General features: G+C 40.9%; 1 protein-coding gene across 4 annotated transcripts in view; it reads left to right on the plus strand.

The window, feature by feature from the left end:
• PPP1R36 (protein phosphatase 1 regulatory subunit 36) overlaps positions 1-14,197 on the plus strand; it is a 45,814-nt gene that overhangs the window by 10,388 nt on the left and 21,229 nt on the right. For 2 of the 4 annotated variants that reach the window (XM_045451231.1, XM_045451232.1), the window contains exons 3-7: positions 802-888; positions 1,656-1,753; positions 1,861-1,927; positions 4,400-4,498; positions 9,542-9,676. In XM_045451231.1, the coding sequence (XP_045307187.1) occupies positions 802-888; positions 1,656-1,753; positions 1,861-1,927; positions 4,400-4,498; positions 9,542-9,676 (486 nt within the window). The remainder of the gene's footprint in view (positions 1-801; positions 889-1,655; positions 1,754-1,860; positions 1,928-4,399; positions 4,499-9,541; positions 9,677-14,197) is intronic. The other 2 variants (XM_045451234.1, XM_045451235.1) reach the window with 2 other exon arrangements.

The raw sequence follows: 14,197 nt of genomic DNA on the forward strand, positions 1-14,197 counted from the left end.
GTCAGAGCAATGTGTGACGGAGTGTGGCCTCATAGTATATGTTTGTTGCTCCGTCGTGGTCCCTTGTTAGCCCCATTACTGCTTAGTAAATGTTTGTACAACTATAGAGTTTAAGACACCCTGAGTTAAGTAAAGGGTCCCAATACCTCCCAAGAAATAGTCAAGGCCCTTACAAGAGTCCACAGCAGTGACAACTGAGATGCTGCTCGGGAGGCCGGATTGCCTGGTAGGTAAGCACATGGCTCTGAGGCTAGAGATCCTGGGCCCCAATCCAGGCTCTGACACATGCTAAGTGATCTTGGTCAAGCTACTTATCTCTTTCTGAGCTTCAGTTTTTCTCATGTGTAAAAATGGCTATACGAGTAATATTAGAGTAATCATACTAGTAATCATAGTAATCATACTAGTAATCATAGAGTTGCTGTGAGGACTGAGTAAGATTGTGCCTAAAAGCACTTGGTGCACAAGTGCTCAATAAATAAAAACATCTCTCCAAACTTACTGTGAGCTTTCTGTTTCTTGTGAAGTTACTACAACATCTTCAGAATGAAATGTTTCGTGTATGGTGGTATTCTGGAGGCTGCTGATACGTAGAGGCTGAATATAAAGCCTGAAATGTTCATCTTTTTTTCTAGATGGTTGTTCCATATGTAAATACATGAATTGAGACCTCTGTGCCCAAGATTCTCCTCACACTCCACTCATGACATATGCTAGTCCTGAGATGCCATGAATTACTGTTGTGATAGCATCAGTCTTCATGGGAAGGTTCGGTTCCTAATTTTCTCATTTCTATTACAGTTTTACACCTGCAGTAGAACTCAAGGAAAAAGGAAAGAAAGGCAAAGCAATACACTTTGTTGAAATTGATGGTCCGGCTTCAGACAGGTACCTTCACTTCCCAACTGTGGCAGTGCTGCTGATAGCACCTCTTAACAAAATGACTCAAGTGTTTACAAACTCTAAGAAAATGTCATTCCCATTATCTGAGGTTGAAATGCAGATACCTGTTAAGGAAAGAACATGCGCTATTTGACAATTGTGGGAGGAGTTATACCAGCCCCTGTAAATGTATCCCGGTGATAATTTGGCTCTTAGCAAATTTTCAACATTTTATACTTAAGCAAAATTTTTTTTACTTTGTTTTAGAGAAAGAGTGTGCATAGGAGTGAGCAGGGGAGAGGCAGAGGGAGAGAAGGAGAGAATCTCAAACAGGCGTCATGCCCAGTGTGGAGCCCAACACGGGGCTCAATCCCATGACCCTGGGATCATGACTTGGGCCCCCACCAATAGTCAGACACTCAACTGACTGAGCCACACAGGCGCCCCTGTACTTTTTTTTTTTCTTAATCTGAATATGGTAGCTGCACCATAAATACATGATCTTAATAGATGTTCTAAATGATCTGTTTTGGATGGAATTGGCATTTACATTTTCTATCAGGTAGTGTGCATTTCTCCTAACCCTAGCATGGTAAATATAATGTTTAATAAAATGCATTCCAAAATTCTCCTACATGAAACCAAACCCATTTTTGGGTTTTGACGTTCAGGCTCTCCTTACTTGATAGTAAAAGCCTCATGCATCTCAGGATCAATTACATGCAGTTGAAATCTTTCAAGTCACTGCTAGAGGCTGTTCCATTCCAAAACAGGTTGACGGATAAAAAGCTTGCTTCAAGAGACGATAAGTCACTTAAAGCCTTAGAGAAGCGAGGTCAGCAGGGCAACGTGACGCTCCATGATGCTAAATGTGAGTAGCTGGTTCATCATCCACACATATCGTATGGGGGGTGAACCTCTGAGGCAGCCGTCTGTCCCTCTGTCCCTCTTTCAATTGTCCATCTTTGCTCCTTTCAGTTGTTGCTTTGTTTTTACTACAAGATAATGAGATGCAGCGGATCTGTTCCTTTACAACATTTATGAGGTATGTAGTGCTCATGAGACGTTTTATATCTTTTATCCTTAGTTCAAAGTAATTCCGCCTGATAAATGATGAACAAATCTGGTTTTTGGAGAAAGGGCGTGGGACTGGCTCTGTGCAAGCCATCCCCTCAGACTGAGACCAAAGCGATGAGGCCAGAAGTCACAGCAGCCCAAAATAAAGCCCTAGGGCAAGGAGAATGGATAGCATGTTGTCAAGAGTCCCATAGAGACTACATTATGTTTATATAATAGTAAGAGGGTATACTCGTTTACTAAAGACCCATTTTCTCCGTTTTTGGAGCCCCAGCAAGTACCAGGTGTGTGACTCTGGGTGAAGCTTCTTGACCTTTCTAAGCCTGTTTCCTCAGATATGAAATCGGAAGTTGTTGTGTCTCCCTATGCCTGTGGGTGGAGGATGCTTCTCAGGGTGCTGCACTTGTGCGTGCTCAGTGAGAAGTTCCCAACGATTGGCAGCCCTCCCAGGTTCCCTTACGTTTAGTGAAGGCTGTTTGTGGCAAACACCTTAGGCTTTATTCCACAGCAGGGGCACACTCCTCCCGATGATGACGACAGGGCAAGCTGGGAGCACTAGGGAGTCAGTGTCCATTCGGTCAGTGCTGTGCGAGGAGGGAGTGTTGGTAGAAAAAGATCCTAACTTTCATCCGTCAAGATAACTCTGAGAAGTTTTCCCCGCCGGGACTGAACTACATTTGTCCACGGGGATAACCAACTTGTTAACCACCCCCTTTGTGGGCTTCCTTCCCTTTCCTGTCTCACTTCCCTACCCCACAACTGATGTTTCCTGTGCGCACATCCCACGTCTTTGTCTCAGAGTCTGTTTCTGGGAGAACCCACCCTAGGACAGGGACATATTAATGTCGTGGAAAAAAAATCTGCAGTGCTCACGTTCATCCTGTTGTCAAGGTATAGTTGAAGAAAGAATGTCAGTAAGAATTTCCACTTGCTAGAAAGAAAGTAGCAAAAATCTTGTAAGAGTATTTAGAAAGAAGACAAAGGCTTCTAATTTTTCCTTGTAGGACTGCCTTTGCTGCATGCATCCCACGGTAGTTTTTAAACAAATTAGATTGTGAATCAATGCAACCTTTTCCTCGAGCAAAACCATGAAACTTTAATGTGCTCTACACTATGCCCTAGCAGTTTCACTCCGAGGAAGTTACTCAGAAATGTGGCCATCAGGATAATTACTGCAGCAGTACTGATAACATTTCTAAAAGACCTACATATCCATCAATAGAGGACTATTTAAATAAATTGTGAGTTATAGAATATTTTACCCAGCTGTTTAAGAGAATGAGGAAAATCGATCCATAGTATCAAGGAAAGAGGTCCATGCTAAGCAGGTAAGTGACAAAAGCAAGTTGCAAAGACTTGTGTGTACAGCGTTATCTTCTTTGTTACCAAAGAAAAATTTAAGGCATATATTCATGCGTATGTATGTATGTATGTATGTAGGTGTGTTGGTGGGGGAAGACCTTCTATGTAATTGTCTATGCTTTGGAAAGTTTAGAAAGGATTCAGGCCATTCTTGGCAGCGGCTGCCACTTGGAAGTAGGATAGTAGCAAGGGAGGAGAGGACTTTTTACTCTACACATTTCTGTAAATTTTTTAAAGAATGGGAAAATATTATTTGTATAATAAAAACTTATTAAAAATGAAAAGTAATTAATAAAGAAAACTATAGTTTAGTGTGTGACCTCCCAAAAAGTTTTGGTTACAAAAATCCGATTTCTTACATCTTCAATAGTATAATAGAATTTTTAAGTTTTTTTTTTTGTTTGTTTTTTTTGAGAGAAAGAGTGTACTGTGCAACTAGGGGAGGGACAGAGAGAAAGAGGGAGAGAGAGAATCCTAAGCAGGCTCCTTGCTGATCAGATTGGGATCCGATCTCAGGAACCATGAGACCATGACCTGAGCTGAAATCAAGAGTTGGACCCAGGTGCCTCAGTAGATAGAATTTTATTTTATTTATTTATTTATTAAAAAAAATTTTTTTTAAATATTTATTTATTTTTGAGACAGAGAGAGACAGAGCATGAATGGGGGAGGGTCAGAGAGAGAGGGAGACACAGAGTCCAAAGCAGCCTCCAGGCTCTGAGCTGTCAGCACAGAGTCCGACGCGGGGCTCAAACTCATGGACCATGAGATCGTGACCTGAGCCGAAGTCAGATGCTCAACCGACTGAGCCACCCAGGCGCCCCAGTAGATAGAATTTTAAATGGTAAATTAGTTGTGTAATAGGCATGATAACATGTACTTCTATTTATTCTTATGTCATGTGCCCATGTATTTTTATGAGAAGTTTTATATTTGAAATATGTCAGCATTCATTTTCTTTCTTTTTCTTTCTTTCTTTCTTTCTTTTTCTTTCTTTCTTTCTTTCTTTCTTTCTTTCTTTCTTTCTTTCTTTCTTTCTTTCTTTCTTTCTTTCTTTCTTTCTTAACTCTCCCCATAGGAATAAGAATCTGGACAATTTCCTCATGGCATTATTGTACTATTTATCTCATTACTTGGAAAAAATAGCCCTGGAAAAGAAACCCAAAAGCTGCATGGTGTAAGTAGGACTTTGCAGTGCACTGTAAAGTTTTATCATTTTCAGTAATAAAACTGACTTTTTTCTTTCAAGCTTTTATTTAAATTCAAGTTACTTAACATACAGTGTAGTATTGGTTTCAGGAGCAGAATGTAGTGATTCGTTACTTACGTATAACACCCAGTGCTCATCACAGGTGCCCTCCTTAATGCCTATTACCCGTTTGGCCCATCCCCTCACCCACCTCCCTTCCAGCAACCCTCGGTTTGTTCTCGTTAGTTAAGAGTCTCTTATGGTTTGCCTCCCTCTCTGTTTTTATCTTATTTTATTTTTCCTTTCCTCCCCCGTATGTTCATCTGTTTTGTTTCTTAAATTCCACATATGAGTGAAATCTTACAGTATTTGTCTCTGTCTTCTTTCGCTTAGCATAATACACTCTGGCTCCATCCACATCATTGCAAAAGGCAAGGTTTCATTCTTTTTGATGGCTGAGTAATAGAGATGATGGAAATTTTTTAATTTTTGGAGTATGCTAAAATATTTACATAGGAGGAGTTCATTAGTTTTTAAAGCTCACTGAATAATTCAAATAGTTATTCTAACAACAAAATATTCCAGATAGTATAGACCAGCACTGCCCAGTAGAAATATAAAGAGAGCCACATATGTAATTTAAAATTTTTTCAGTAGCTAGATTTAAGAAACATAAAAGATAAAGGCGGGGGTGCCTGGCTGGTTCAGTCAGTAGAGCATACAACTCTTGATCTCAGTGTCATGAGTTTGAATCCCATGTTGGACTTAGAGAGTACTTACAAATAAAAAAATCTTAAAAAAGATAAAGGTGAAATTAAGTTTAATAATGTATTTTATTTAATGCAGTGACTCAAAAATATCATTGAGACACGTAGTCAATGTTAGGAAGTTATTGATGACATACTTTACTTTTTCTTTTTTTTTTTTGTAGTAAATCTTTGAAATCTGACACTTATTTCCTCAGTTCAGATTAACCACAGTTAGTGCTTAGTAGCCACACGTGGCTCATGGCTACCATGTTGGACAGTGCAGATGCAGATATTTGGTTTTATGCTTTTTATGCTTAAAACCTGCTTTATGCTTAAAAGCCCTGCTAGGGCTTTTGTAAGCATCTAATGAAAAAAACTAAGAATTAAGAAAATTAATAGATATGACCAAAATTATATTCCATATTACAGAAGAAAACAAGATTTCTTAGGCTACGTAGGAAGAATTTCACTGCTTTAGGCAGAGGTGGCTCAGAGCTGTATGGGGCAAGAATCTGGGAACTCAGAGTCCGGAGCAGAACAATGCCTCTCAGGCTTGGTGACCTTTTGCAAACCGTGGAACTTTCCAAGTGCCCAGGCTGCCCTCCCCAGTATGTGTGGAATCAACCCAATGATTTAGCTGTTAGAAATGCTGTTAGAGTCATCAATTTGTTGCTGTGGAATGTTTTTAAAATGCAAAATCCTTGTGTACAACCAAGCAGTTTGAAAACCATTTTATGGATAGATAAATATATCTGGACAGCAGTTTTGTAAAAAACCAAATAAATAATTCAGACACTGCTGGTCCAGTGAAGCCATCAAAATATACCACATCCGTGTTATTTCAAGGCTGCTTTCACTGCAGAGTGGCCAGAGCTCACGAAGGGTTTCTGTGGTGGCAAGCAAAAGGGCTCAGCTAGCTGTAGGCTCAGAAGGTTTGAGGGGTCTTATCGTCCCCCCAAAAGAACTTATTAGACTGTGGCAGTACATTCACTTATATTTTATATGGTGTTTTCTAATTCTGAGAGTTATTGCTGCTCTGGCAGAGACCTTTTTTTCATTTCTTCATTTTAGAAATAGATTAACAGAGAAATAAGGTCTCTTGGGTTTTTTTTTAAAATACACTAAAACATATTAGAGTACAGTGGTATAAGGTAGACTTTTTTAGAAGGAATCAGTTACAGAATGACAGAAAAATCCAAGTCTTAAAATGATTGGTTCCATGGGGTGCCTGGGTGGCTCAGTCAGTTAAGTGTCTGACTTCACCTCAGGTCATGATCTCACAGATCTTGAGTTTGAGCCTCGCATCAGGCTCTGTGCTGACAGCTCAGTCTGGAACCTGCTTTGGATTCTGTGTCTTCTTCTCTCTCTGCCTTTCCCCTGCTCTCTCTCTCTCCCTCAAAAATAAATAAACATTAAAAAAAAAAAAAAAAACAGATTGCTTCTATGGTGTGATTCTGAAATAATTAGAATAACTTTTCACTTTCAGGCCTCCAGTAATTAGTTTACTTACTATAGTAGAAATACGGATTGTATTGAAATATCTGGACTTAAATAACTTTAAGAAAAAAATTGATTTTGGTCAAACTAGTGAGGTATAACAGGGATAATGGTAGTATCCACTTTACAGAGTTATCATCCAGATTACATGAGATATTATCATCCAGATTACATGAGATAATGCATATTATTTTAAACCAGAGGCTGCCACGTGGGAGGAAAGCCTTCAGCCTGTGAGGGGAGAGCTGAAAGGGCTACAAAGACATCCTTTGCAGGGTTTAGACGACTCAAAGTCCCGATTCCAGAGGAAGGAGCCTTTTCCCCATTTTACAGATGAAGAAGCCAAGGCTCAGAGAGGTTAAGCGGCTGGCTGGAGACGACATGCCTCGTTGGTAGTGGAGCTGAGATGGGAGCCCAGATCTAACTCCCAGGCCTGTGCCTAAGCCACTGTGCGGTGTGTCCACACCCCCTACCAGTCAGCTAAGCTCTCTTATGCAGAGTTTATCCGTTTACACTTAGGATTTGTGACTTCTGAGCAAAGGCAAAATTATGTTATTTTTGTTTTTCATTTTTTTAAAGTTTATTTATTTGAGAGAGAGCAAGCAGGGGGGAAGGGGCAGAGAGAGAGAGAGAGAGAGAGAGAGAGAGAGAGAGAATCCCAAGTAGGCTCTGCGCTGCTAGCAGGGCTCAAACTCACAGACTGCGAGATCATGACCTGAGCCAAAATCAAGAGTCGGACAATTAACTGACGGAAGCACCCAGGCGCCCCCGAATTATATAGTTTTTAGAACATTGTAAGTATTTTTCAAGTTATTATAATCTTCATAATTATAATTTTTAATGGTGGCATAACTTTCCATCAAGCTAATGTGTGTTATTGACTGATTGACTTACGAGGCAGTATAGCACATATACTGGATAAGGGTATGGACTTTGGTGCTGGCATAAATCCTAGGGGACTCATATGTTAAGTTAATAAATGTCAAGTCCTTAAGTGGCACCTGGCTGTATTACTACAGTCTGCATTATTACTACTTTTTCCCTTCCATTTTATAGATTTTTGGGAGTTGCCAGTTTTCCTAATGGACAAATAGATAATAATTGAATGATTATTGAATATCTTCATGCATTAGATTTCCCCCTTAATTTTGGATAATTTTTAAAGCTTATTTATTTATTTTGAGAGAGAAAGAGCGTGCGTGTGGGAAGGGCAGAGAGAGGGAGAGAGAGAGAATTCCAAGCAGCCTCTGCACTGCCAGCACAGAGCCTGATGCAGGGTCCGAACCCACAAACCATGAGGTCATGACCTGAGCCAAGACCAAGATTCAGATACTGAACTGACTGAGCCACCCAGGCACCCCTGGATAATTTTTTTAAGAAGGATAAATTTCCCAGAGAGATCATTGGACCCAAGGTTATGATCAATTGTATGGTGTATGAAATTATTATCAATTTTTTCCCAAAGGATTGTACCTGGGCTTGTTTTAAATGCCAGGCTCTACCCCGACCTGCTAAGTCAGGATCTTGGAGAGGGCATGGCATTAGGAATCCGTACTTTCAGCGAGTATCCCAGGCAATTCTTACATATATTTCGCTTTGGAACCATTGGCCTAAAAGTTTTCAAGGCATTTTTTTTGTTGTTGTTGTTTTGTTTTCAACAGCAAAAGAGGCATATTAGCTACTGGCAGCTCTGGAAAAGTTGGGGGGAAAAGGGTTGGGCTGGGAGGCTGCTGAAGGAAGCAGGGAGGTGGGCATAGTCATGGCCATCGAGGTGCAAGCGGGTGTGGGTGTAGGTGTTTGGATTATTTGAAATTGGGGCATTTCAAGTGGGAACTCACTTTATTCCAGAAACTCATTTTATTCCAGTGACTCACAAGCCTTCTGATCACATGTGATAACGTGTTGTGCTTTGAAATATCTCTATTATCCTTAAACCCCTTCCTCCACAGCATATCCTCATGTGGTCAGTCAGGCTTGTAGTTAACATCAGAAGGGGCAATAATTCGTCCCTGTTGTTTAGGGTGCATTTCATTGGGTTTAAATCTTTCCGAAAATGAAAAGGCAGATAAAAAGCCAGTGACACTGCACTTTTCAATAGCAATCATTGGAATGTGTTGTGAGTAATGTTGTTTCGTACTATACTGTACTGCACAAACTTCTAAAATTAGGCTCCAGACATGCTGTAACAGGTTGTCTTTTGGAATGTTCATTTGCAATTCAATTGGAACTGGGGCAGTGTTTTCACAGGGAAGCGAGGCTGTTATAATTGATGCCAAAGCTCCCAGATTAGTGGTCCACACATGCTTCCTCAGCAAACGCAGAACTCCGAGTAGGGAAACGTTGAGTGGTTCAAACACTGAGCCTTCACACTTCCTTGTAACATCAGGAACCCAGGGGAAGCTGCCCTGGGAGAGTCTCCAGTAGCTCTTTCAGCAAAACAGCAGGAAAATGTGCTGCCAGCTGCCTCAGAAACCAGTATAGGTAATTTGTTAGTTGGGCTGCTGGGCTATTTGGTATAAATTAGGACTGCCTGTAGGTAACGTTAGAAATACATAGCATAAAGAATCTGTAAAAAAGTGAAAATTCACCATGAACCTGAGATGCTAATTACAATGATAACTATCAAAGCCCTCCCTCTGCCATAGCTCAAATCAGCTAAATGAAAAGGTAAGTGACATGTGTTGACTCACTTGTTATTTCTTTCAAAACAGTTCACACTTCTGACTGTTCGCTGATTACTGTTGGCATTTGCCAACATTAATCCAAATGATTGTTTTCTTTTTAGGGGCCTTGTAGAGAAGAAGGAGATGGAATTGGTTATAAGGAAGTTAGAAGCAGCGCAGAATTACCTGGCACAGAAGTACTGCGTCCTTGTCCTGGGCTTGGCAATGCCTGATAAGCATCACATGTGCTGCGGGAAGTAAGTGCACACTTACGATTTCGTGAGATCTCCACGTGTGTGCATATCCATATCCTTGAGCCCCTTACATTTGACTTCTGGAGCCCTTGCAAAAGTTTCCTTCCCTGTTGTACAGAATAATTGGGCTCAGGTGAGACTCTGCCCCAAACACACGTGATGTCTCGTTTGAGAAAGCCAAGTGAGTATGCGAAGAACCTCAGAATCGACACTGCTTAGGTTTAAAAGACTTTTCTCTCAGCATATACTGGCTCAGTAGAATCTTGCTCTCAACCTGGAAGGCTTCCTGTGGCCGGCCAGGGTCCCCATGGTGATGAGCCGGTGTCCCAGGGGGCCCTGGGTGTGTCCTCTTCCGCTGCTCATTTTGTAGCAATAGTAGTGGGTGCAAGCTAGTAAGGTGGGGGTTATAAGATGATGCTGTTTGTGGGGAGTTGATCTGTGCCTTAGAAGGACAGTTTATATATTATTGTAATTAGAATTTATCTTTTAAAGTTTATATTGAGAGTGTGTGTGTGTGTGTGCATGTGCACATGCACAGGCAGGGGAGGGGCAGAGAGAGAATTCCAAGCAGGCTCCACACTGTCAGTGCGGAGCCTGGCTTGGGGCTCCATCTCATGAACCATGTGATAATGACCTGAGCAAATTCAAGAGTCAGAAGCTTAACTGACTGAGACACCCAAGCACCCCTCTGTAATTAAAATTTATTTATTTATTTATTTTTTTTTTTTTAATTTTTTTTTTTCAACGTTTATTTATTTTTGGGACAGAGAGAGACAGAGCATGAACGGGGGAGGGGCAGAGAGAGAGGGAGTCACAGAATCGGAAACAGGCTCCAGGCTCTGAGCCATCAGCCCAGAGCCCGACGCGGGGCTCGAACTCACGGACCGCAAGATCGTGACCTGGCTGAAGTCGGACGCGTTTAACCGACTGCGCCACCCAGGCGCCCCTGTAATTAAAATTTAAAAGCATCTTATCACAGGAGAGTTGGGAGGCATTGGAGGGAAAACTCTGATCCTTAAACACCGACCCCCTCCCCCCAAATCTCCTCCTCTGAGCAGTTTCACAACAGGCTCGAGGGCCATACCACGGCCGTGGCCCGAACTCTTTTTTTTTTTTTTTTTTTTCTTTAATTTTTTTTTTTTTTTTCAACGTTTATTTTTTTTTGGGACAGAGAGAGACAGAGCATGAACAGGGGAGGGGCAGAGAGAGAGGGAGACACAGAATCGGAAACAGGCTCCAGGCTCTGAGCCATCAGCCCAGAGCCTGACGCGGGGCTCGAACTCCCGGACCGCGAGATCGTGACCTGGCTGAAGTCGGACGCTTAACCGACTGCGCCACCCAGGCGCCCCTCGAACTCTTATTTTTAACTTCATAGGCAAAGAACACAATTCATGGTTTCTCTCCGCATTTCCCACATTGTCAAGATACAGATATTTCTATATGCTTTGTTCATGTTCTATATTTTCTGTGTCCCTTATTCTCTTATTCTGCTTACATAATTTCACCTACCACTTTGAATAGCCACTATAGTTACTCTACCGTGTAATACACCAGTTTGTTTCACCATTCCTTCTGTGCGTGCTTATTATGTGGTTTCAGTTTTTCTGCTTTGTGATATTTCTGCATTGGACATCTTTACATAAACTACTTTGTCCATTTGGGCTATTTATTTATGGCTTATTGCCCAGAATGTATTTACCTAGAAGGCATGGACAGTTTCCTAGCTCTTGTTACATATTGCCAGATGTTCTCCAAAAAAGTTAAACCATTTTGTATCACCATCAGCAGCAAGCGTACCTAGCTCTATTAGTTTGATTTTTTTGATAGCTTGCAGTTGTATAAAAAGCTTACAGCTATTTGACTTTTGAATATCTTTCATGAGTTTGGAGTCTGTGCTCTTTTTCTGGATAAAATAACTTATTGCCTGATTATTATATTTATTATTAAGATTAATTATTGCCTCATCTAGTGTTAACCATTTATCAACTAGAAACTGGGTGTTTGTATAATTTATGTTTCATGTAGCAAGGATTTCCTATTTGTTTTTCTAGTTTGTTGCTTTCCTTTTGATGTTTATGTGTTTACACATGAAAATGTTAAGAATTTTTGTTTATTTGAACATTTATACCTTGTTTCTTTTTTTAAATTTCTTTTTAAAAAATTAATTTATTTTTTTAATCTACATCCAAGTTTGTTAGCATATACTGCAACAATGATTTCAGGAGTAGATTCCTTAATGCCCTTTACCCATTTAGCCCATCCCCCCCCCCCCCACAACCCCTCCAGTAACCCTCTGTTTGTTCTCCATATTTAAGAATCTCTTATATTTTGTCCCCCTCCCTGTTTTTATATTATTTTTGCTTCCCTTCCATTGTGTTCATCTGTTCTGTATCTTAAAGTCCTCATATGAGTGAGGTCATGTGATATTTGTCTCTCTCTGACTAGTTTTGCTTAGCATATAATACCCTCCAGTTCCATCCACATAGTTGCAAATGGCAAGATTTCATTCTTTTTGATTGCCGAGTAATACTCCATTGTATATATATATGTGTGTGTGTGTGTATACACATATATATGTACATATATCACATCTTCTCTATCCATTCATAAACCAATGGACATTTGGGCTCTTTCCATACTTCTGTTGATAGTGCTGCTGTAAACATTGGGGTGCATGTGCCCCTTTGAAACAGCACACCTGTATCCCTTGGATAAATACCTAGTAGTGCAATTGCTGGGTCATAGGATAGTTCTATTTTTAATTTTTTGAGGAACCTCCAGACTGTTTTCCAGAGTGGCTGCACCAGCTTGCATTTCCAGCAGCAATACAAAAGAGATCCTCTTTCTCTGCATCCTCCCCAACATATGTTGTTGCCTGAGTTGTTAATGTTAGCCATTCTGACAGGTGTGAGGTGGTATCTCGTTGTGGTTTTGATTTGTATTTCCCTGATGATCAGTGATGTTGAGCATTTTTTCATGTGTGGGTTGGCCATCTGGATGTCTTTGGAGAAGTGTCTATTCATGTCTTTTTCCATTTCTTCACTGGATTATTTGTTTTTTGGGTGTTGAGTTTTATAAGTTCTCTATAGATTTTGGATACTAACCCTTTATCTGATATGTTGTTTGCAAATATCTTCTCCCATTCTGTCGGTTGCCTTTTAGTTTTGCTGATTGTTTTCCTTCGCTGTGCAGAAGCTTTTTATTTTGATGAGGTCCCAGTAGTTCATTTTTGCTTTTGTTTCCCTTGCTTCCAGAGATGTGTTGAGTAAGAAGTTGCTGTGGCCAAGGTCAAAGAGGTTTTTGCCTGCTTTCTCCTCAGGGATTTTGATGGCTTCCTGTCTTCCATTTAGGTCTTTCATCCATTTTGAGTTTATTTTTGTGTATGGTGTAAGAAAGTGGTCCAGGTTCATTCTTCTGCATGTCGCTGTCCAGTTTTCCCAGCACCACTTGCTGAAGAGACTGTCTTTATTCCATTGGATAGTCTTTCCTGCTTTGTCAAAGATTAGTTGGCCATACATTTGTGGGTCCATTTCTGGGTTCTCTATCCTGTTCCATTGATCTGAGTGTCTGTTTTTGTGACATTTTTTTTTAACAAATGTTTTAAATGTTTATTTTTGAGAGAGAGACAGAGACAGAGAGCAGGGAAGGGGCAGAGAGAGAGGAGGACAGAGGATCTGAAGCGGGCTCTGTGCTGACAGCAGGGAGCCTGATGTGGGGTTTGAACACACAAACCTGAGCTGAAGTCAGACACGTGAGCAACTGAGATACCCAGACGCCCTTGTTTCTGATGCTATTCAAAAGTCATACAAGTTCATCATCAGCTTTCCAATTTCCTTTTCAATCACTTGTAAAATTTCTTTTTCTCATCATTACTCTAATTTCTTCTGTCTGCAAATTGTCACTTCAAATTGAGAAAACTAGAATTTGTGGTTTGTATTAGTCAGCTCGGCTGCCATAACAAATTACCACAGACTGAATGCCTTAAACATCAGAAATTTTATTTTCTCATAGTTCTGAAGCTTGGAAGTCCGAGATCAGGAGGCCAGCCTTGTCGAGTTCTGGTGAGGGCCCCCTTCTTGGCTTGCAGACAGCTGCCTTCTCACTGGGCCCTTGTTGATGGAAAGAGAAAGCCCTGGTCTCTCCTTCTTTCCTTTTTTAAGTGTTTATTTACTTTTGAGAGAGAGAGCAGGGGAGGGGCAGAGAGAGGGAGATAGGATTGGAAACCAGAAACGGGCCCTATGCTGATAGCAGAGAGCCCAGAGAGCCCCATATAGGGCTTGATCTCACAAGGCCTGAGCTGAAGTCAGACACTTAACCAACTGAGTCACCAGGTGCCTCCTTTTTTCTTGACACTAATCCCATCATGGGGATTCTACCCTCATGATGTCATCTGAACCTAATTACTAAGACCCTACCTCTAAATGCTATCACAATGGGAGTTGTTAAGGCTTCAACATATGAATTTGGGGGTGGGGCTGGGAGACACAAACCTTCAGTCCACAACAAAGTTAAAAAAACACCTAC

Source organism: Leopardus geoffroyi, chromosome B3 (genome assembly GCF_018350155.1).
Source record: "Leopardus geoffroyi isolate Oge1 chromosome B3, O.geoffroyi_Oge1_pat1.0, whole genome shotgun sequence".
NCBI lineage: Eukaryota > Metazoa > Chordata > Mammalia > Carnivora > Felidae > Leopardus > Leopardus geoffroyi.